Here is a 23,998-nt window from a genome sequence, read left to right as displayed (position 1 = left end):
TTTAGTTTTTTAAGGAACCTCCGTAGTGTTCTCCATAGTGGCTGTATCAATTTACATTCCCACCAACAGTGCAAGAGGGTTCCCTTTTCTCCACACCCTCTCCAGCATTTGTTGTTTCTAGATTTTCTGATGATGCCCATTCTGACTGGTGTGAGCTGATACCTCATTGTAGTTTTGATTTGCATTTCTCTAATAATTAGTGATGTTGAGCAGCTTTTCATGTGCTTCTTGGCCATCTGTATGTCGTCTTTGTAGAAATGTCTATTTAGGTCTTCTGCCCATTTTTGGATTGGGTTGTTTGTTTCTTTAATATTGAGCTGCATGAGCTGTTTATATATTTTGGAGATTAATCCTTTGTCCGTTGATTCGTTTGCAAATATTTTCTCCCATTCTGAGGGTTGTCTTTTTGTCTTGTTTATGGTTTTCTTTGCTGTGCAAAAAGCTTTTAAGTTTCATTAGGTCCCATTTGTTTATTTTTGTTTTTATTTCCGTTTCTCTAGGAGGTGGATCAAAAAAGATCTTGCTGTGATTTATGTCAAAGAGTGTTCTTCCTATGTTTTCCTCTAAGAGTTTTAGAGTGTCCGGGCTTACATTCAGGTCTCAAGTCCATTTTGAGTTTATTTTTGTGTATGGTGTTAGGGAGTGTTCTAATTTCATTCTTTTACATGTAGCTGTCCAATTTTCCCAGCACCACTTATTGAAGAGACTGTTTTTTCTCCATTGTATATCCTTGCCTCCTTTGTCATAGATTAGTTGACCACAGGTGCATGGGTTTATCTCTGGGCTTTCTATCTTGTTTCATTGATCTATGTTTCTGTTTTTGTGCCAGTACCATATTGTCTTGCTTACTGTGGCTTTGTAGTATAGTCTGAAGTCAGGGAGTTTGATTCCTCCAGCTCCGTTTTTTTCCCTCAAGACTGCTTTGGCTATTCGGGATCTTTTGTGTCTCCATATAAATTTTAAGAATTTTTGTTCTAGTTCTATAAAAAATGCCATTGGTAATTTGATAGGGATTGCATTGAATCTGTAGATTGCTTTTAACCATGTTTTTAACCATGTTACCAGTACAAGCCTGATAAGGGGGGTGTAAGGGATGAGATTATCATCTCTCCATTTGTGTGATTAAGAAACAGAAGCTTAAAATGTTTATGTAACTAGCTATTCAGAGGCTAGTAGTGCTTAAACTCTGCTCCCTTATTCTAAGCAAGTGCTTTTTCCATTAAGAAGATGACTAAACTTTGTGGCCCTTTGGTGAAAATAAATTGTTATGACTAAATAAATTTAGTGACCCCTAAGTGTAAAGCTGTCTGACACTATTCATATCACTGTGGTTGCCTGGATACTGCCAGGGGAGGAGAGAAATGGTTCAGGTTAGATTCCTGGCTCCATCACTTACTTTTCCTGAAAGCCTCATCATTAAAAAGAAAATTTTATCTTTGTAATATATGTGAAAGTCTTTGTAAATGAGTAAAACTCTTTATTTTTATTTTATATCCTTATTAATATCCAATCCAGTTTTCTCCAATGGCATTCTTAAAACAACACATCTTATCTTAACCTCATACTTTTATTTTTCTGTCCCAGAAGAAATGTCCCTGTGTGCCTTTTAAATTAAGTAACTTCCATTTAAGCATTGTTTTATTTTAATATAAACCGGGGAAACCATCATATCCTTTAGATGTTCCTACTTTAACCACTAAGTGAAGGAGTATTTTAACCTATGATGTGCAACTTCGAAAATACCATGGGATCAGGAATTAAAATTGCTGTCAATCAAATGTATCAGTTAAGTCTAAGCCACTCTATAACAAGATATTAAGTATTAAAGAATAAAGATACGTTAAATGTAGTGAGCACTAAAATTGTATTGTGCATAGTTTAATATTTGATAGCATCTCCTAAAACTGTTGAACCAGGAAGAGTTGGATGATCGAAGGGACTTCCTTTGTCATACAGATCCTAGCTGTTGCTTTTTAGTCTTTGTGAATGTTAATGACTCTGAGTGAATAAAGGATTGACAATAGCTGCAGATTTTTCTGGCAATGTGGACTCTGTGTGTCGTTAGGATTTAAGAGATACTATTTTCTTTAATAATAAACTGATATACATAATTTCATATTTATCTCTTTTTTTGACTCAACATGTTATGTTTTGTTTTCAGAAATATTCCTTTTTCGCACTCCTTACTGATGTCTTAGAAATTGAAATTAAAGACAAATTTGCCAAGAGCCGACCTATCATCAAGCGTTTTCTGGGGAAACTAACCATTCCAGTCCAGAGGCTTTTGGAGCGACAAGCCATCGGGTAATCAGCCGTCACACCTAGGGGTCTTGTTGGGATTAGTTCCTACTGAAGCTACTGAAATGATACTTTGAAGTCCGAGGACTTTTCTTACTGATAAGAAGTGGTAACATAATTCTTTTAAAAAGGAAAGTGCTCCATGCCGCGGAGCGGCTGGGCCCGTGAGCCATGGCCGCTGAGCCTGTGCGTCCGGAGCCTGCGCGTCCGGAGCCTGTGCTCCGCAGCGGGAGAGGCCACAACAGTGAGAGGCCCGCGTACCGCAAAAAAAAAAAAAAGAAAGAAAGAAAGTGCACATATACTCATTGAAATGTGAAGGGCAGAAAGCACTTTATTTTAATTATATACCTTTTTTGGGTTATCTATCTTTTCCACGATGTACCTACCATTATTACCATTTCAGTGTCAAATGTCACAGTGCTCAGTTGTTTTTGAGATATTGAAATCTTGCTATAAAAATCCCTCCCTAAAGCAAGATCCCCGTGTCAGGTTGACACCTCCTGATCCTGATTAACCCCATCCAGAGAATATGTTATTCCTGAGACACCAAAACCACCTTATTTTAGGGCCCTTTAAAACAAAGCCTAGACTCCGAGAAGGTGTTATAGTGGAGCTCTAAGACATGTACGTTTGTTCAGACAATGAGAAATTACTTGTTGAGAGAATTTTAAATTTATTTATTTATTTATTTTGGCTGTGTTGGGTCTTCGTTTCGTGTAAGGGCTTTCTCTAGTTGCGGCAAACTGGGCCACTCTTCATCGCGGTGCGCGGGCCTCTCACTATCGCGGCCTCCCTTGTTGCGAAGCACAGGCTCCAGACGCGCAGGCTCAGTAATTGTGGCTCACGGGCCCAGCCGCTCCGCGGCATGTGGGATCCCCCCAGACCAGGGCTCGAACCCGCATCCCCTGCACTGGCAGGCAGACTCTTAACCACTGTGCCACCAGGGAAGCCCGTTGAGAGAATTTTGAAATGTGATTTGACGTCTGTTTTCTTTCTGTGAACTTTTTGTAAGCTGTGAATCAAGTAGTTAAGAAATCGTAACATGCCTCCATCCCTTACTATATAAATGGTGTATATATTTTCACATGGTAAGTGCCAGCAAACCCAGTAACACTGGTGCTCTCAGGTGGCACTGGGGAACATCTTTTTCATTTTAGGAGGACATTATGAACATATGATAACAGTAGCAGCAGTATCAGTGATAACAGTAGTTGTAGTAGTGGTAGCAGCAGTAGTAAACCAAAGTAAACAAAAAAGATGATGAGACCCTATTCTATGTCAGGAGCTAAGTAAATTACACTCATTAGCTCATGTAATCTTCTCAACAACTCTGAGAGGTGAATAATGTGATTATACCCATTCTGGAGATGAGAAATCTGAGGCTAGCAAGCCAGGGCTGGAGCTGGGATTTGAGCAGATCCGTCAGCTCCAGAATCCCAGCTTCTCTGCAATACTTTAAGGACTGGCAGTGATGGAATACTAGTCTAGCTAACTGAGGAAGGTTGCTCATTCCTATTCACCTTGCAGCTAATTAACTGTTCTATTCTGGCAAGTCACAATTTTTTCAGGCATTAGTTTCCTCATCTGAAAAATAAAGTCTTTAGACCGATGATCTCTAAGACACCTTCAAAACATGAAATTAAGAGATTCTAATGGATTCTAATTCTCTGGCCATCAGAGACAATGGTTGAGCCAGACCACATGAAGTAGAAATATTAGGCTGAAATTCTAGCAGCCTGGTTTAATTTGATAAAACTGGGAAATCATAGTTATTTTTAAGGATAGCAATTATTGCTTCTAGTAGAGATATTCTTTGGGAAGTTTTAAAAAATTATTTTTAGGATTGATATAAAATGAAAAATTACGAAGAGTGAGAATTAACTCTCATTGGAAATATACTTATAATTTAGTTTCTATAAGTATAATCATATAATTTATATAATATCTGTGACACTTGGCAGAGTGTCAATTTATGTATACCAGTAAGAATGATCAAGGAAACATAAAACCTTGAAACTTGAAATGCTTGAAAGCATTTTGAGTGCTTGCAACTCCTGTTAACTTGCTGGCTTTTCATTCAGTCTTTTAAAGAACTGGACACATAGAGTACTGCCTGTCATGGATTCCATATGTACTGGAAGGAAGTCCAGCATGAATTCGTAAAGTATCAGAATTATGAAATGTTTCTACATAAGTATATTAAAAGCATTGCCTGATACTTAGGGATTTGCTTTATTAAATAAATATGATACTACATGTTAGTGTATTGGCTGTTAGCATCTAAATCTATTTTTGATCTGATTATTACTTTCTATCAAGTAATTGATACGTCTTGAAAAATACTGAGTTTTCTTATGTGTTTTGTAGACTGCAACTCTCTGAAATAGCTGAGGTTTTACACGGTGAGGTTTTATAGGATGAGCTAGAAGTCCTTACTAATTACCTATTTTAAGAGCATTGGTTTGAATGTGACATTTTTCAGAGAGTGGCTTGCATTCTGTCCAAAAGGCACATCACTGTGCCATGCTTTGTCATTTGCTGTGATTACACTAGTGAGAGAATGTCTCAGTCAGACAGTGAGAGTTCTTTGGCACTTATTCTTTATAATGATGTATCATAATAATATATAATATAGGGTACACAATTATCTGTCATGGCAAGAGGCAGGATGAATCAGATGAGACTGAGTAAGAACAAGAAAGAGGTGAATCCCTTGACAGGCACTCACAAAGGATGAAACCCCCTTGACTTGGAATCTCCAAATAGGGAGGCTTTCCTGTACTGATAGATTGAATAGTTGAGTATCTTGTCAGTTTGGGTAAAAAATAGCACTAACACCTGTTAAAATTCTTTTTTCCAAGTAAAGAGTCTCATTTGTTAAATTTATTCAACAAATGTGTGGGTGTGTATACATATAGTGCCTACTAAATGTTAAGCACTGTGTTGGGTATTTGGGATATGATAGTGAGCAAAAGGATGGATGCCATTCTTAGAATCCCTACTGAACATTTACTTCCTAGCTAAAATGCATCACTTTTATAAGTTTTTATCATCAACACCAACACTTTACTTTTATTGGCCAAAGAGGAGGAGAGGAGAGTCAATTTAATTTTAACAGAGAAATGAAGAGTTTTATCATTCCAGGACTGAATGTCCAAAGATGTGGATGAGGAACTGTAATGTTGAGAGTAGGTCCCAGTAGTTTGCTGCTGGGTTCATGCATTAGTGGACAAAGGTGGAGCATCTCTGTGTGTCAGGCACTGTCTAAATGCTGGAAGACAGTGGTAAGAGAAAAAGACATCCCTGCTGTCATTATAGTCATTATAGAATTATTCGAACACGCTAATGTAAAAGCATTTAACATACCTGTAATGTCTAATAGTTAAAAATGCCAGTATATTCCTTTACAGAAAAAAAATTTTTTAAATACCAGATTAAGTAGACAAAACATTATGATAATGATTGCATTGAGATGAGCCATGAGTAAATATCATTAAAACGCATGCTACTGAAAGCAGCCAAGAATCACTGAAAGTGTGCATAAAATGAGATCTGATCTGGGGACTGCAGATCAGGGGCTTCTGTGTCAGATGCATCTGTGTTCTAATCCTGGTTCTGTCACTTAATTGTTGCCTGGCCTTGGGCAAGTTACGTACCCTCCCTATGCCTTAGAAAACAGGGCCACCACTTGGCCTCACAGGGAAGATTGAAGGAGATGATGCATGCAAAGCCCTTATCAGAGTGTAAGCACTCAATTGGGGGAAACAAAGCTTTTTAAAAACATCAATCAAAAAATTATTACAACATTTCTAGGGAAGAAAAAGAAAGAAGTAAAGGAAACGATCTCGTTATTTTAAGAAAATCTTGCTGTGAACTCAAAGAAATTCATAAGAGCTGAACTGGGATTTCACATTAGCATGTAAATGTGTACACGCTAATGTAAAATCCCAGATAACATCTATTTATAATTGTACGGAGGAGGTAGAGAAGAACAAGCAAAATAGTTATGGAGGTTAATAATCAGTAGCTGACCAGAGGCCCTGAAGTGTACAGTGGTGCAAGTATTAGGTAGAGGCCTTGTGTTTTCCTCCTGAAGTTGCCATTAGAGGGCAGTGTGAGAGCAGAGATAGTGTGATTTGGTACTATCCCTCTGATTATTTTCCTTAATTAAGAATAAATCAGATTTTCAACGAAAGTTGCTTGCATACAGAGAAATGATGCGATTGTATTTGACTTTGATAAATAAACACGGAATTGAAAAAGATCAACCGCTCCATCCTGGAGGAGGCTGGTAGCCTGAGCCTGGAGCCAAGGTGGGGCAGGAGCTGGGCCCAGTTGTGGTCCCCTCCAGCGCACCTCCAAGTGTGGCAGCGAGACTCCGACAGCTAGTGCAGTTCTCCAACTGTCCCATCAGTATGGCTTACAAGCTGCCTGGAGTATCAATGATAGGCCCCCCAATAGTGAGGGCCAACAGTGAGCCCCTTACTTTACAGGTGAGGAAGGGGAGGTGCAGCAGCCCCCTGCCTCTCACACAGCTGGAGCAGCTGTCAGAGCCCGGCCTGTTCTCACGCTGCTCTCTCCTGACTCCCAGCTCCTGTTCTTCAGGATACAGCAGCACTGTGCCCTCCATGTGATAACCCTTACCTGTGCGCCTCTCTCTCTCTTTTGTTTCTTTTTCTTTTGCTTGGCCGGCCGTGCAGCATGCAGGATGCGGGATCTTAGTTCCCCAACCAGGGACGGAACCTCTGCACCCTGCAGTGGAAGCACGGAGTCCTAACCACTGGACCAGCAGGGAATTCCCTGTGCCTGTCTTTTTAGGACCTAACTCCTATCATGCTAAATGCTAAGGAGCCAGACCTATACATTTACACTTGAGTCAGAAAACACCCAAAATTTTTGGCCTTTCTCAGCCCCTTGATGGCTTTTAAAATGCCCTTTCTCTGGTCACTCTTAACAGTGAGAGAGCAAATCAGTGCCCTTTAAAAAAATCATAACAATATTGTACAGTATTGCATTTTCAGCCTTTACTGATACTTTTCCTTGTGACAAGATTCCCTTTTATCCCTGGGTTTATAAGTATTCATTTGTAGAAATGAACAAAATTACACTGACTCTTAACATGCCTTTGACCTTTTATTTTCTTGTGAGTATGCACGTTTCAAGAGACATATGTGGGGTTTGGGGGGTGGCCTATGGGAAGAAGATGAAGGCTGACACCAGAGTAGTAAGTATGAAGGAACCATTTCTCCTCTTGCAGTGACCAGATGCTCAGCTACAACCTCGGCAGAAGGCTCCCAGCTGACCACGTGAGTGGGTACCTCCAGTTCAGAGTGGAGGTCACATCTTCTGTGCATGAAGGTGAGATACCTGTATAAATATATTGCCATAGGAAAAACTTGTTAAATCTTACTCTGTTGTCAGTTTACATTTGAACAGAATTGTTTGTATCCTGTTCTGAACATAAAATAGCTATCAAATGATTACCTGCTGAAGTTTTCCAAGCAGATTTAAAAGCCTGTTTATCAAAAAATCTCTCTTAGGTTTTACCTGCATTTGGAAACTGGGATGTGGAATTTACGGCAGTAGTGAACATGTAAACCTCATATGTCAAACTGACCAGCAATATATGTACTCGTTTAGTAGTGAATAGTAACTCTTAGCAAGTTGGTGATACTGTAAAGAGACCTCAGTGGGGTGACTGAATTCTTTGAACTCATTAGTGGCAAAGGAATAGGACATTAAAAGTTCGTTCGTTATTACTACTTTGTTTTTATAAATGCTGTTTTCTCCTTCAGATGCTTCTCCAGAAGCTGTTGGCACAATACTTGGAGTCAATACTGTGAATGGAGACCTAGGAAGCCCTTCTGATGAGGAGGACATGCCAGGGGGCCATCATGACAGCACAGTTTGTTCCAATGGACCAGTTTCTGAGGAAAGTGCTAATGGGACCCCCAAGCATTCTTTCAGGACTAGCTCTACTCTGGAAATAGACTCAGAAGAATTCACCTCTACTTCTTCAAGGACCTCACCTCCCAGAGGACGTCAGGATTCACTCAATGATTACTTAGATGCTATTGAACACAATGGCCATTCCAGGTCGGGTGCAGCTACTTGTTCGGAAAGGTCCATGGGAGCCTCTCCGAAACTAAGGAGTAGTTTTCCCACCGACACAAGACTCAATGCAATGCTTCATATCGACTCAGATGAAGAAGACCACGAGTTCCAGCAAGACCTGGGTTATCCATCCTCCTTGGAGGAGGAAGGAGGGTTGATAATGTTTAGCAGGGCGTCAAGAACTGATGATGGGAGCCTGACATCTCAGATAAAGCCAGAAGACAACACGGTGGAGAATGAGGAAGCCTCCACCAATGAAGCTGCTTCCTTCGAGGACAAGCCAGAAAGTCTTCCAGAGCTTGCGGAGAGCTCCTTCCCCTCAGGCCCAGTCCCTGATGAAAGCGAGAATGCCCCGGAGTGTCAGCCGAGTGCTGACCAGGGGAGCACTGAATTGTGCGGCGCCCAGGAGGTAGATCAGCCCACAAATGGGGCAGACACGGGCACTTCTGACACGTCAGGAGGAAGCCGAAGAGCCGTCAGTGAGATGGAGTCCCTTGATCAGGGGTCTGAGCCTTCCCAGGTGTCCTCGGAAACAGAGCCCAGTGACCCCGCCAGGACAGAGAGCGTGAGCGAGGCCAGCACCAGGCCTGAGGGAGAGAGTGACCTGGACGGGGCCGACAGCTCCTGCAATGAGAGTGTCACCACGCAGCTGTCCTCGGTGGAGACACGGTGCTCATCTCTTGAGAGTGCGCGGTTTCCCGAAACCCCAGCCTTTTCTTCTCAGGAGGAGGAAGATGGAGCCTGTGCGGCAGAGCCCACCAGCAGTGGCCCTGCTGAAGGCTCACAGGGTTCCATATGCACTCCTGGTTCTTTACCTGTAGTGCAGGTGCCCAGTGGAGAGGAGGAAGGGCCAGGGGCAGAATCGGCTACTTCACCTGACCAGGAGGAGGTGGGGGAGGTCTGGCAGCGGAGGGGGAGCCTGGAGGGAGCTGCTGCTGCTACTGAGAGCCCGCCCCAAGAAGAGCGTGATGCGGGGCATGCCCAAGGGGCTTGTGAAGGGGCCACTGCCCAGGAGGAGGGCGCGACCGGAGGTAGGATGTAGAAGACAACGTGGCTCGTGGCTCGGGCATACCCGCTCAGAGAGAAGCCTTGTGGTTTTGTCCCTCAGTGGAAATTGTACTGCAGGGCACATATTAGCTGAATTCTTCTCCTTGGGGTTCAACAGCTTTTTTTTCCTTTTAACATCTTTATTGGGGTATAATTGCTTTACAATGGTGTGTTAGTTTCTGATGTATAACAAAGTGAATCAGCTCTATGCATACATATATCCCCATATCTCCTCTCTCTTGAGTCTCCATCCCACCCTCCCTATGGATCTTCTTTTGGTGGAATAAGAGGCCTGTCAGATAACAGTCTTAAACTTAGATAATGAACCTCAAGGCTCTGCATCAGTGCGGGCACCTGCTCTGCCTAGAAAGGTGACCCGGTGGGTGGGAGCACCCCTGGTCCACACAGGCCTGGAGGCCTGGGATGCGTGCCGCGCGCCGGCACATTCAGTGCGCCTGGGGCTCAGTCCTCTTGTCTGGGCAGTGTGAAAAAGCATAATGAATCTCTGGCGGGACCTGGGTTTGTAGATACAAAACCAAACAGGCTGGCAGCATCTACGTTAGTGTTATCTGCAAGGTTTTCAGGAACATCTTAACTCGCTCCTTATTGCATGAAGCTTCAAAACAGAAGGTTGATATGTGGTTTGCATCAAATGTCATATTTTTGCCTTCTGCAGTATAAGAAATGTCAACTAAGTTAGGTGATGCATTCTGACACTTGAAAACAAGCTGTTTGAGGATGCAAATTTACACATAAAATTTGTTTTATGTCTCAATGAATGTGGCTCAGTAGAATGATCCCTTTAAACTGTTCTAGCTGCATCAAAAAGTCTGAGTATAATTTCATATGCCTAAACAGCATAGACTCAGAAATAGAAACGATTTTCTTATTCTGTAACTTATTTTTCTACCTATCCCCTTCTTTTCTTCCTCCACCGTTTTTTGTTTTTTTTCATTATCTTCCAGTCATTGTGTGACCCTAAAGCATTGCTACATGACTAGGACAGATGCCAGGGTGGGAAAAGGCAGGGGAGGGGGAGGAATGGGCCCAGACCGACATCTCCCTAGAAGACCCACTTCTGACTAAGCATCCACCTCCCATTCTCTTCTGTTGTTTCTGGGTCCTCATATGGGAAATGAGACGAAAAAGAGATAAGAGACTAGCCCCAGGACTTTTGTTAGGTGTTTTTTTTCCCCCAAAGGCTGTTTTGACACTGAAGGGGAAAACAATACCCAGGTAACTGTTTACCTTTAATCCTAGGTTCTCAAGCCAACGGCCACCAGCCTTTGCGATCACTGCCTTCAGTGCGCCAGGATGTTAGCCGGTACCAGAGGGTGGACGAGGCTCTCCCACCAAGTGAGGACCTGCTAACTAAAGGGCTCACCTCGATCAAAGGGTTCAAGGGTGACAGGACCCACGGGACCTAAAGGATGGTTGCCCAGTCCCCCAGAAGTAGAGTTCTGGGAGCTGCCACGTGATTTAGCAGATACAGTCTGGAAAGTGCTTAGCAGAAGACTCCTCTCTGGCACAGTTCCACCAAATGAAAGGGTAGCTGGGGGAAAGTAGATACTCTAAAGTAAAAGAGATCCAGATGTTATGGACAATAGGATGTATAATAGAAAAAATTTTAAGTTTGCATAGGCAGTATGAATTTTCAGTTATTAGACAAATAGGTACAATCTCTTAGCTCTAGGTAATATACTGCTTTTTATTCATTTACAACATTTTAAATCATTAACTACAGGGTCCTGGTTTTTTTCCTTAGGAATATCCAGAGAAGTGTTATTAATTTCAGAAATTAGTCTACTGTTTTCTGGACCATGATGATTATCTGGAGATTTGAAAGATATTTCTTTTTTTTTTTTTTTTTTTTTTGCTTTCAAGAAACACGTAGCACTTAAAGGAGAGATGGGTGAGCACTAGGAATGCTGGGAAAGTTATGCGACCTGAACTCCAAGAGCTGAGTGATGCCCATGGCCAGTCATAGTCTGAATGTAATTTAAACTCTATTTAAGTTTCTAGAATCCCTTAAAGCAGTATTACTCTGTGAGAGCAAAGCATTTTGAAGAACAGTGATAAAGCTCAGTAAATACTGTTTTTAAGAACACATTGGAAAATACATCTTTCTGCCTTACTGCTTTTCCTTCTTGTTCACCTTCTCTATTCACCCATCTTATATGCGATCATGGCAAGAAGTGGATGCTTTTGGCCCTCTGTGTTTTAAAAATGGTGGGACATAGAGCGGGGGCAGTATGCATTTAAAGGGCTAAAATGCTGAGTAGTTAGTTTTGGTGAGTGCTGGCAAAAGAGCTGAATGGTGCTCTGTACAGTTTGTCAAAATATTGACTTAATCGTTTGTAAATACTGTTGTGCACAGATCCTCCCCTTGTTCATATATTTGGATAGCTGAGGGTGGTTACTCATAGGAAACATATATTTTAAGCAGTTTTTAAAAATCATCCAAGAGATCAATTAACCATTGTGTCATCTTAAGCAGGTGGAGGGGAAAACTTCCTTACTGTTTACCCTTGGAGAAAACATTAGAGGCAGAAAAGAAAAGTATTCCTGGGTGATATTTAGATATAATTGGAGAAAAATGAATTAGGAACACCAGGAGAGAATTCTGGGAGAGCTTTGTTTACATGAGTATGTGGATTAATAGTAAGTAATCAGAGTTTCAGGCACCTGGACAGGAGGCATAGCATTGCATCAGTGTATGGATAAATGGCATCCTCCTGGCCACATCCAATTGCTCTGAATTTTGTTGGATTCACAGTTTTGGTCTCTAGATTGTATTTAATAAAGACAGGTACTTTCCTGCTGAAATTATGACCACCATTTGAGCTGTTTCCATGCATTTGTTTAAACACTGGTATTTGCATTACACAGATATAATGCTAAATTTTAGGATTTAAAAAAATAAACAATTGGCAGTTCATTTTAATAAATTAATATATCCAAAAGGAAAAAAAGCACGTTAGTAGTATATCCAATTTAATGAGTAACTGATGAACAGCGGCGGGGGGAGGAATTCTTAAGAGTTGTTCCCTCTTGTGCAACTTGCAGATTTGGGGATTTACATGATCATGGACCAATTACAGATTATGGTCTGAGCATACCTGATTACTGTTCAACTCTGTCCTCACACTGCTTTGCCCTCTCCTATTCCCAGTCGGTCTCATCTTTTGACAGTCTAATCACTTGGCTGCCTGTGCTAGTTGTGCGTCCTGCCCGAACCAGTTCTCTGCCTTCCTTGCCTCACTGGGCAGCTCTGCTACCGTCTCTGGCCATGCCTCTTAACTCGGAGCTGTGGCATTCTGCATTCATATATTGTCTCTCAGGAGGCTCAGCTAAGGGGCATCCACTTGGAGTATGCAGATTGGCCTGTCTCTTAAATGACCTGGCTGAATTATTTTAAGGTTAGGGATTATACTTTTAACATGATTTATTATAATACCTCAGACTTGTATAGTGGTTTACAGTTTACAAAGAATTTTTAGCTTTTTTAAAAAAATTCTTTTTAACAATTTTGTGAAGTAGGTCAAGCAGGTCTTATCCATAATTTATAGATTGATGGGTAGAAATCAAATAATCTGATTCTTTCACTTTATAGATGGAGAAATTGAAGCCCAGATAAATTAAGTAACTTATTTAAGATTCCATACTAGTAAAAGTTGAGACAGAGTCTCAAACATTTTTTTCTACTCCATGATCTAAGGTTAGAATGGTAGGGACTGTTGTGTAGGTAGATGAGTGTAAATTCTGAAAGTTCGGTTAGCGGCAGAGTGGTGACATACCTTGGTATGTTATCTATTAGGCACAAGCATCACCTGAAATTAGAGGGTTTGGGGGCTTCTCTGAAACTGCATTATATTGTGTTTTGAGGGCAGACCTAGGAAGGCTGAAAAGATGCTCAGCTTTCTTCTTCCAGGTGAAGATCACTTAGCAGGACCCTTCTCTGGGAGGTCCGTCAAGTATAAGAAAAGTGGTGACAGTGACAGTACTAGCGACTGTCTTTTGGCCCAGATGGATTTGCTCCTAAGCATCTGTATTGGACTCAGACGTGCCTTTTCCTCTCTGTATAGGTCACTATCCACACACCTGCAGGACAGTCTACTGAAGCATGATCCCCCCCCCCCCCACTCTGGATTCTTTTTCTTCTTCCTTATTATTATTGTTGTTGTTATTTTAGCTTGTATTTGCCTTAAAAATACCCATGTACTAACATAGAGTGAGGAAACTACCCAGTAAAGTTTGCTTCTCTCTGAAGATTTGCAAACTCAACTAAGGGGATTTAGAGGTATCCTTGCTATGCCTCTTCACTCTTATGGCTGATGGCGTGGTTGTCTGTGTGTCAGGGTTATAAGTTAGTCTCTGAACATCTGTTTGATCTCTTTTTATGTAAAGCAGGTTTCCTTGTTTGTTTGCTTCTTCTTCCAGCCTTATTCCTCCTATCTCAGGACCAGGGAACAGATGTTGGACAGAGACCACTCAGCTGTAATGATGATCGATCGATTGGTTCTCAAACTCTTACTCTTGGATTAGGCCATGGACCCCCTGTGCTGTGACCTTGTGGGCTGTGTAACCTCAGCCAGTGGTTGAGAGACATTCTGATGAGCCATACAAAATAAGAAAGCTCTGGTTCTTAAAGGTGGCATGGCACTATTGAGAGCCTTCCAGGGAGGCAGCTTGAACTTGAATATGCACTGAGTGCCTTAAGAACCTGCTGTATCTTCTTCTGAGGTGATTCATAGGCTGGCAGCTGGAGATTGTTCAGGGCTGAAGCCCACTAAAGTGTCATCAGCGTAATGAATCTTGGTCTTTTTAGCATTAGGATAAGTGGGAAAAAATGGCCAGCTCAGCCCCTTCTGAAAAACTATTTTAGTTTTTTCTTTTTTGGCTCCAGTGTAATTGTGACTTAACCCATTGCTTACTGGAGACAACAGGAAACTGTTGAAAGGTGTTTTTCTCCCAAAAGGGTAGGAATAGGAATAGATTCCGGATGAACAGTCCACAGTGGACTCTTATAGGATCCCAGGCTTATTGCCATATTTTTAGGACTCGTGTATTATTTATGTGGTGGGTTCAAATGAGTAGCTCTGGAAAAACACAGGGGGATGTTTATCATTTTTGGTGGTTGTGCACTTTTGTTACTAAAGCATCCTTTGAAATGAAGGTTTAAAAGAAGGTAATGAATCTGAAAAATACAATTAATCTTATAGAATTTCTACTCTGTTTAAAGCTAGGGGCTCTTATTCTCTAGAACCTAAAAGTTAGTTTGGAGAAAAAAATTCACACTTTTAATCTAAAAAGCTACTTCCTTAAAAATCGAATATTAAGGTCCAAACTATGCAGCTATTTGAGATTTTTTAAACTTTTTATTCAAATATAATGTACATGCAGAAAAGAGCACATTCAGCCTGCTGAATTCTCCCAGACTGTGCCCACCTGGGCAATCAGCACCACATCTGTGGTCCCTGGGAGGCCACTTGTGTCCCGCTACCAGTCTCCAACCCCCACTCCTGAAGAGCAAGGGGACCTACTGTCCTGACTCCCCAGAGCACAGACAAGTTTAACTTACTTTCGTACTTTATACAAATGGTATCATACTTCTTTGAGTGTTTAAATAAGGAAAAAATAATCCATTAAACACTGATTTCTGGCATCTATTACAAAGCTTTTTTTCCTTAAAAGTACCCTTAGTTTATTGTAACTTCATCATCTCACCATTTTGGTGAGGATACCACGGTTATTATAATTTTTACAGTGGGTTTATAAACTTACTTCACAATATTCAGGTACTTCGTTGTCCTTAATCCAGTTACAACCAGGTCAGTTCCCTACTCTTAGTCCTCTCACCGCTTTGAGTTCCGTAGTAGACAGTTCAGTGCTGGCTTCCCCTGATATGTGATTCATCCTGTCTAGCCATTGACCTTCTTCCCAGTCTCAGCACTCACTGAGATGTGTTCACGTCTTCATCTAATCACCTGGGTGGCCCAAGGTCTGGGTGGAGACCAAGGTCTGGTTTGAGAGGAGCGAGAAAGAAGAGTGATGAGATGAAGAGGGGCCATAGTGATGACCCCTGCCCCTGCCTACATATATTGATTCTAAAAGTTGAAAATATCTAAGACCTGCCCGGCTCTACCTCCCTGCATCTGGAATTAATGCCGTGACAGTGGCTTGGCATAGATTTTCATGCTAACTCTCTGACTTACCCTTAATATCCAGCTATTTAAAGGGGGCTATTCTATTTGAATCTCAGGGTGTCTTAAGTGTACACTTGCTCCTGGATTTCAGTTTGGGGTATTTAGGCTGAAATTTAGTTTCTTGCGAGCCTGCACTTCATGACTTCTAAGAAATCCAGCATTAGCTCCATGGGTTTGTCCAGTAAGTTAGCTGCTGTCTTAAGTTCTTGTTAATTTACGTCAGTGTTCCTTAAAGTTTAGTGTGTCTAGGAATCACCTGGGAAGTTTGTTAAAAATGTAGATAACTGAGTCCTGGCTTCAGAGAGTCTGATTTTGAAGAGCTGGGGTGTGTCCTTGGCATCTGCATTTTTATTGATCTTCACAATGATTCTGACACATACTGTCAGAATCCCACACCTTGAGAAACATTCTCTAGATAATAGTTTTCAAACTTTATTGTTGCTGTGAAGCTCTTTATGGAAGTGAAATCTTATGTGGAAGACTAATATGCACAACAGATAATGTTGGAGCTGCAGTGTTTAAAGTGGGGTTGGCAGGTGGTTCAGCAGCCCTACTCCTCAGGACCCCAAAGCCCCTGGCCCCAAAGGCTTAATTAACTTAGAATCTATTTTGGAAATTCTGGCCTAGATGTAAGATGTTACTAGGTCCTTCCTGAACCTAATGTGATAAAATGGGTGTCATTGCAGATTCATGTTATTTTAGAACTGAAAGGACCTTAGCAATGTTTACCTCTGTCTTCTAATTTTTTAGGTAAAGAAACTGGGGGCCATAGAGATGTAGTAATTTGTTGAAGGTCATGTAGCAAAGGTATGACAAAGCCATGGCCAGATACAGGCCTTCTGCTTGCTAATCTAGTGCATTACACACACACACACACACACACACACACACACACACACCCAACACATTGCTATCAGTCTCGCTGCACACTGATTATGTACCCCAGTTTACAGTGTGGCAAGACAGGGAAGTAAATGCCAAGATCCTAGTCTTCTAACCCTGCCTGTGTGATTTTAGCATTGTCTGTGAAAGAAACTGATACCAGGCCATGTGTTCTCATATGCTTTCTTAACCAAGAACAAACCAGGCCTCATGTAAATACTTATAAGATATTAAAGCAACCATACCCCCACCCCCGTGAATAGATAATGATAGATAATGATAGAGGACTGACCTTCCTACAGGCACCTCTGCTGTCTTGCCTGGATGGAAGGGTATTGACCGCTTGGGTAAGAGTAGATATGTAGTTCACGAATAAACCAATAGCATAACAGTCTTTCCCAGTTCAATGCCGAGTGTCCACTTGAAACCAGCAGTATAGCATTTCTCTTTATGGGGACTTAAGTAACAACCTCAATTTAAAGATATGATACTTGATAGGGAGAGTCTTAATGTGCATCCAACATCCCATATTCTTAGAAAGCAAATTTTTGGACCTTGTTTTTCCCATTGCATAGAAATGTCTTTATTGAGATACAAATGAAGGTTATTCCTGGCCTTTGTGGAAAGTGAATACAAGATCATTTTTTAAAATTTTTATTGGAGTATAGTTGATTTACAATGTTGGGTTAGTTTTAGGTATATAGCAAATTGAATCAGTTATATATATACATATATCTACTCTTTTTAGATTTTTTTCCCATTACAGAGTATTGAGTAGGGTTCCCTGTGCTATACAGTAGGTCCTTATTAGTTATCTATTTTATATATAGTAGTGTGTTGAGGTCAATCCCAATCTTCCAGTTTATCCCTCCCCCCGACCCCCCGGTAACCATAAGAAGAATCATTTTTTAATAGCTTTACGTTATTTAAATTATTTATTCATTCGTTACATGCTATGTGCAAGGCACAGTGGTGAATATATTTGGAGATACCCCCTCCTCCATTTTCCTACCCATGTGGCCCGCATACAGGTCACATTTCTTGGGGTAAATTCTTGTATAGTTTATTCAAGGAAAAAGTTCCATCTTTGAAGATACTTTTCTAATATTCTTTTGTCAGAGAATGGAAAGTATGCAGCAGTGTGTTTTCTCTTCTGCTGTAACTGCCAGAACACTTAGAGCCAAGTTGTAGTGACAACCTTATCTTGGGAGCTTGGCAGAATCTCTCTCTCTGCTTCCTTTAGTTGGTTTCTGTTCTGTTTTATCCCTAATTGACCTATCCTACATATTTTTAAAAAACTGGAAGCTTCTGTAAACATTCTTGGGGGGGAAGGAATGGTCATTTGTTTCCATGTGCATTTGATCTGACATATAGTATGTGCTTGAATTATCCTGGCTCTAACGAGAGAGGAATGCAGTGGGAATACTTGTTCTCAGAATCTTTGAGATGAGAAAGTGTGCGAGGAGCAGAGCCAAACAATGGATTGGATCAGAGGTTTTAGAAGATGGTTCCTGAAAATGCCTTTATGTGCTCACTGTTTGTCAGCATATGGCAGGCTGAGCAGGAGGCCTTTTGGAAATGTCCTGCTGATGGGATTGTAGCTGTGCCCGAATAATTCATTCTTGGCAGCCTGCTTCATTGTGAGTCCGCGTTACCCTGGAGCGTGAGTGACACGGAGTTGTTTGTTGTCTGTGTGGTGCTTTTCCTCACAGAAAATTTTTCTTTCCCTTGCCACGTGTCATAAATTATGATCGGCTGAAATCAACAAAAAGATATCCTTCCACTCCCAGCTGAGGCAGTCTTCAGTGGTCTTCCGGTGCTGGCTGGGATCTACCGTGCAGGTTTTTGCAATCCTAAGGACTTAGTTGGAATACTTGTTCCGTTCACCTCCAGAGTAGATGCCATAGCTGGTCAGGAGCAAACATGCTTTCGTCCTGGTCTCTAGGATGAGACCCACGGCGTCTGCTGATAAGCTGTGTGATCACATGGAGAGTTTTGAAATTAACAGAGCTGCTCAAGAGAAAGGTGCTTATTAATTTCAAAACATATTTGTCCTAGAAATAGCAATGTATAAAGCACTTTCCTGGTTAAAGAGTAGATCTCTGCTGTTTTCATATGTTCCTATATAAATGAATATAAATTACCCTTCCCAATTGCAATCAATTTAAAAATTGTTGCCTTTTGTAAAGATCAGCTCACGCTCTGCTTATTTTTATAGGGGAATGGCCTTTTAGAGAATTCACAGAGGTGGGCTGGCTGGCCCTGAACACAACTGTGCTTGCTGTTTTTACTGAACATGCTCTTACATATTTGTTTACAAAGACTAACACATTTAATGAGATTGCTTAAACATAAAAGTAAATAATCTTTTAAAACATTGTTATTTATTTAAGGTTGGAGACAAGTCATTAACCTTGCTCTGAAAATGTATTCCTCTTTGGGAAAGTGTAAAGGGAAGTTTGTAGATAATGATACTGTTTGATGACTAGGCTAGCACTACCTTCTTCCGAAGACTACATCTACTAAAATTGTGTGTAAATATACACGTAGAAATTTCCAGCTGTGAGTCTGTCATCTAGGTTGGAAAAAAAAGAGAAAAAATCAAGTTTGGGTGAAAATAAACATCAGTACCAATTTTGATGTGAATATCGAAAGTATTATGATACCAACTAGTAATTTTTAAAATTGCTCATACGTGAAGGATGAGCATTGTGGGCGGATCTGGGAGGATCCCCTACATTCAGGGATTCTTTAAGGTGTTGGTTATGCACACAGGAGCTGTTTTACTAACTGGCCAATCATTCTGGAGTGGACTGGGGGAAGTGCTGGATTATGCACCCAGGTGTACATTATTAGCCCCAAAGTATAGCATGTCAGGGAGAAAACACGTGCTGCTTGATGAACCACGTTAATGGCTTCAGCTGCCCCTCCTAATCCCTCTCTGTGCACGACTGCTGTTTAGACTGGGAGGCACGCATTGACAGCCATGGCAGGATCTTCTACGTGGATCACGTAAACAGAACCACGACTTGGCAGCGGCCCACAGCTCCCCCTGCCCCGCAGGTGCTGCAGAGGTCCAACTCCATACAGCAGATGGAGCAGCTGAACCGGCGGTGAGGATGGGCAGTTTTGTGGTTGGGCTCATTTTTACACAGCGCAAAATGGAAAACACGATTGCCTCTTTCATCTCTGGGGGTCCTGTCACTTTTCTTGATTCATAGACTTCATTGAATGTCTCTTGGTTAAAAATTAATAAGCGCACACATCCACAGCTTGCTTAGAAAATAGAGAGGAAATAAGTAATGAGATGACCCCTTTAGTCAACCCAAGGCATTGATTTTTAGTAAAACAGAGCATAATCACTTGTCATTTGAAGCCAGATAGCTTTTTAAATATCTAGAATCTTCGTTCGTAATGCATCTTTATTCGTTACCTAAGCTTTTAAAAATCTGTCCTTCTTTTCCCAAAACTAATTGCTATGGAACAAAAGTTGTTCTTTAACAATATAGGAATTTAGTTTCCTTTGGTTAAAGGCCACAATGTTTTTTTAAATTTTTATTAATTTGTTAAGAAAATGTTCCACAGACTATGGACAGAAGAAATTAAATCCGATGGATTTACTTAACAGATGGCCCAGAAGGTCAGAGGATAGAGGTTTGGGGAGGAAATGGTCAAGGCTGGGAAGATGGTGAAAACTTCTGGGCTCTGGGGGAGCAGTTGAGCCCTGTGTTTTAGAGGCTGCTGTGTTGTAACTCTAGGCTTCTGATTTTAGATACCAGAGTATCCGCAGAACCATGACAAACGAGAGGCCTGAGGAAAACACCAATGCGATTGATGTGGCAGGGGAGGAAGCCGACTTTCACCAAGCCAGTGCAGGTAAGAGCCTTTGGGTTGGTTTGTTTTGTCATCTCGCAAAAATAGAAAACAAGTTAAGTAAGGATTTCCAAGAAATGAAGCTTTCTTTAAAAGGACTTTTGATCTTCATGAAGACCAGGTAATTCAACTTAAAAAGTCCAATTCACCAGACACCTCTTCTAATCCTTGACTTTTTATTAGTACTAAGAAAAGAATCACAAAACCAAACAGGATATAAATTACTTTAATCTCTGGATCTGTGGGTTAGTAGAAAAAGATGGAATCTGATTACTTATAAAATCTAAGGATGCATTAAAATGTTAATAGTGGGGACTTGCCTGTTGGCGCAGTGGTTAAGAATCCGCCAGCCAATGCAGGGGACACAGGTTCAAGCCCTGGTCTGGGAAGATCCCACATGCCACGGAGCAACTAAGCCTGTGCGCCATACCTACTGAGCCTGCACTCTAGAGCCCGCGAGCCACAACTGCTGAATCCACGTGCCACAACTACTGAAGCCCGTGCACCTAGAGTCGGTGCTCCACAACAAGAGAAGCCACTGCAATGAGAAGCCTGTGCACTGCAATGAAGAGTAGCCCCCGCTCGCCACAACTAGAGAAAGCCTGCAGCAACAAAAACCCAAAGCAGCCAAAAATAAATAAATTTATTTTAAAAAATGTTAATAGTGACTAGAAATATTATTGAATTCCATTTTAATGTGATGGGAGAGCAATTTGGTTTTATGCGTGATTTACAGAAAAGTAAAAAAGTGTTTGGGGGATTAAAATAATAACAAACGATATAGGTGTTGTTTTAAAATATAGACGGAAGTGAGTAGATGTTTCCAGCACGTGCAGAGACCTCCCTGAAAGCCTCTGTGGTCTGCCCCGTCTAGATTTCCGACGGGAGAACGTCCCGCCCCACTCTACCTCCAGATCCAGGCTCACGTTGCTGTTACAGTCTCCCCCCGTGAAGTTCCTCATCAGCCCAGAGTTCTTCACTGTGCTGCATTCTAACCCTGTGAGTATTAAATCCGAGAGGATGTGAGGGAAGGAGCACCAGGCCAAAGGAAATTATCCTCGTTTACGTCATAACAGTAAGAATGAAAATAGCTGAGTTTACCGAGCACCACATGTGTTCCATGCTCAGTGTTAAGCACTACCCATGGCTTAACCCATTTAGCCCAAACAAACCTATGAGTTAGATAAAACTTCTATTTTTCCAGATGAAGAAACTGAGGCACAGAGAGCTTAAATAACATGCTCAAGGTTATACAGCTCCTAAGTGTGATAGCTGGGGTTAAAATCCCAGAGATGCTGACTCCAGAGTCTGTGCTCTTAATGACCGCCTTGTGTTGCGTGCACAAGTACAACCAAATATCTGAGAGTTGACAACAGGCGTTGGTCAGATTGAGCTTTGAGATACTGGTACGGGCTCTCCAAAAGAAAGAATGAATATAAAATGTATACATTGCTGTAATCTGAAAAAATAAATCCATAAATAGAGGAATTTTTTAAAGATACATGAGGTTTGTATGGGAGATCAGGATTTTTTGGGGGGGGGCTAGTGGGAGGAGGGGTAATGGTGATGTGTTTAGGATGAAGTGGATTTAAATTTCCCTCCTTTTACTAATATGGCTATTCTTTAGAAGCCCTCCCTCTGTAATTTTGCTAGAGGCCTAAAAATGTTAGCATCAGCTAAAAGAATCAACCTTCTGTTAACCAGAAGGTTATAAAAAACGTCAGCCTTTTAATCATTGTTTAAATAGAGAGAAATCATTTTGACTGTCTCCTTCACTTGTTTTCTTTCATTTCCCCCCGTCTTGACTTTTAACAAAAATTCTACCCCTTTCCTGATCTTGGTTCCTTAACCAAGAAACCCCTCGCTAGCTTCCAATCCCCGCCCCATTAAGTCCTCATGACAATCAGTTTCTCCAGCTCTATTCATGTGCCCCTTTCCCACATTTATTTTGGAATTACCATCTGGAATGGGAGGTTTTAATTTTACTCAGGAAGTGTTAACCTCCTGGAGGCACCAGGGTATATGAAGTCCATGGGGTGACAGTGGAAAATGTTACATACCTGTTCTCTGGTCCTGAGCATGATATTTATCTCAGACATTTCTAGAAGGAAAGAGAAGTGTTTGAAAATATTATATAGTTTAAGCCAAAACTTGTGTTTTGGCGCACGCGTGCATGTGTGTGTGAAGAAAAAAATTAGAGTGTGATAGGAAAGTTGGTTAGGAAGCATTTCTTTGTGATGTAAATCTTAAATTGTCTCAGAATAAATAACAGACACTGGCTGGTTAAAAAAGAAAGGAGTAGGAGGGCCTTCTAGGTGGAGGGTATGCATGAGCAAAGACAGAAGTGAAAAACATGTCCTATATGCATAGTGAGTTATTTTAATCATCCAATAAATATTACTTAAAACACGGTTTATGCTAGAAATTATGGTAGGTGCTGCAGACACAGTGGGCAATAAGATCAAGTTCTTATCCTAGAATGGGCAGAGAATGAAGGCTACCTTAGAAAGATGGTTCTAGAACACCTCTCTGAAGAAATAATTTTTGAGTTGGAAGTTGAAAGATGAGAAATCATCAACCATGGGAAAAGCCAGGGGAAGCTCATTTCAAGCAGTTGAAACAGGAAGTGCAGGTGCCCCAGGGCTCAGAAGAGGGCAGAGGGGCTGCTGTGTAGTGATAGAAAAGGGGGTGGTGTGATACTACGTTGGAAAGTCAGTGAGATCCAGATCATAGGTCTGCCTATGGGACATGGCAGGGGATTTAGATTCCATTCTGAGCAGCGGGAAGCCATCATGCACTTAGAGTGTGACATGCTTGGATTTGGAGAGCGTAGAAAGGCAAGGGTGGAAGCAGGGTGATGAGAACGGAAGAACTTCACGGTCCAAGGGAAAGGCAGTGATGGCTGGAATACTGGTGTTGGCGTGGAGATGGAGAGAAGTGCACGGGCTCAAGGGCTATTTTGAAGGTAGAGTCGACATGACTTGGTGAAAAACTGGCTGTTAGGGATGGGAAAAAGAACAAATGAGAAACACCTGTAGGGCTTTGGTCTGACACAGGAGTTCATCTTGCTGGGTCAGCTAACGTGCAAGTAAACAGCTCGAAACTGGACTAGGTGTGGAGGCATCGAGAAGGAGCTTCGTGTTTCTGCAAGGTGCCAGGAGTAACAGGGCGAGCAAGGCGGGCCCTGTCCCGCAAGTCTCTGAGGGCTGAGGGAGCGGCTTCCTGGAGGTTTTAATTAGGGGAAGGTTGTCTTAGCTGCACCTGGAGCGCTTTAGAATGGGGGCCGGGGGAGACCCTGGCCACAGACATCCAGCTGTATATAACCCATTCGTCGTGGCTGGAGCTGATAAGAGCCTAGACTAGGAGGTGAGGAAATAGCGAGGAAGGATCCAGCATGAGAGAATCACAGGCAGAGAGTTGGCAGGCTTTGGTGGGTAAATAGAACAGAAACTGAAGAAGAGGACTCTTGAGAGGCTTGTTAAGGGAATGTAAGAACATTTTGAATTTAACCAGACAGATGATATGCCTTAGGAAAAATAGACTGTTGGGAAAAGTAGCAGTCAGCATAGTCCAATCAC

The 23,998-nt window shown here is 41.6% G+C and overlaps 1 protein-coding gene across 7 annotated transcripts in view; it reads left to right on the top strand.

Annotated features, from left to right (window-relative positions):
- HECW2 (HECT, C2 and WW domain containing E3 ubiquitin protein ligase 2) overlaps positions 1 to 23,998 on the top strand; it is a 416,399-nt gene that overhangs the window by 273,565 nt on the left and 118,836 nt on the right. For 6 of the 7 annotated variants that reach the window (XM_079924631.1, XM_079924629.1, XM_079924628.1 and 3 more), the window contains 7 exons: positions 2,162 to 2,304; positions 7,556 to 7,656; positions 8,094 to 9,443; positions 10,720 to 10,815; positions 19,510 to 19,660; positions 20,320 to 20,423; positions 21,295 to 21,419. In XM_079924631.1, coding sequence (XP_079780757.1) covers positions 2,162 to 2,304; positions 7,556 to 7,656; positions 8,094 to 9,443; positions 10,720 to 10,815; positions 19,510 to 19,660; positions 20,320 to 20,423; positions 21,295 to 21,419 — 2,070 coding nt within the window. Of the gene's footprint in view, positions 1 to 2,161; positions 2,305 to 7,555; positions 7,657 to 8,093; positions 9,444 to 10,719; positions 10,816 to 16,415; positions 16,473 to 19,509; positions 19,661 to 20,319; positions 20,424 to 21,294; positions 21,420 to 23,998 lie in introns of those variants that run through there. The other variant, XM_079924634.1, reaches the window with a different exon arrangement.

The sequence above is a fragment of the Stenella coeruleoalba genome (assembly GCF_951394435.1).
Source record: "Stenella coeruleoalba genome assembly, chromosome: 6".
In the NCBI taxonomy this organism is placed as follows: domain Eukaryota; kingdom Metazoa; phylum Chordata; class Mammalia; order Artiodactyla; family Delphinidae; genus Stenella; species Stenella coeruleoalba.
Note: the sequence above shows the minus strand (reverse complement) of the source record. Positions and strands in the feature narration are given on the sequence as shown.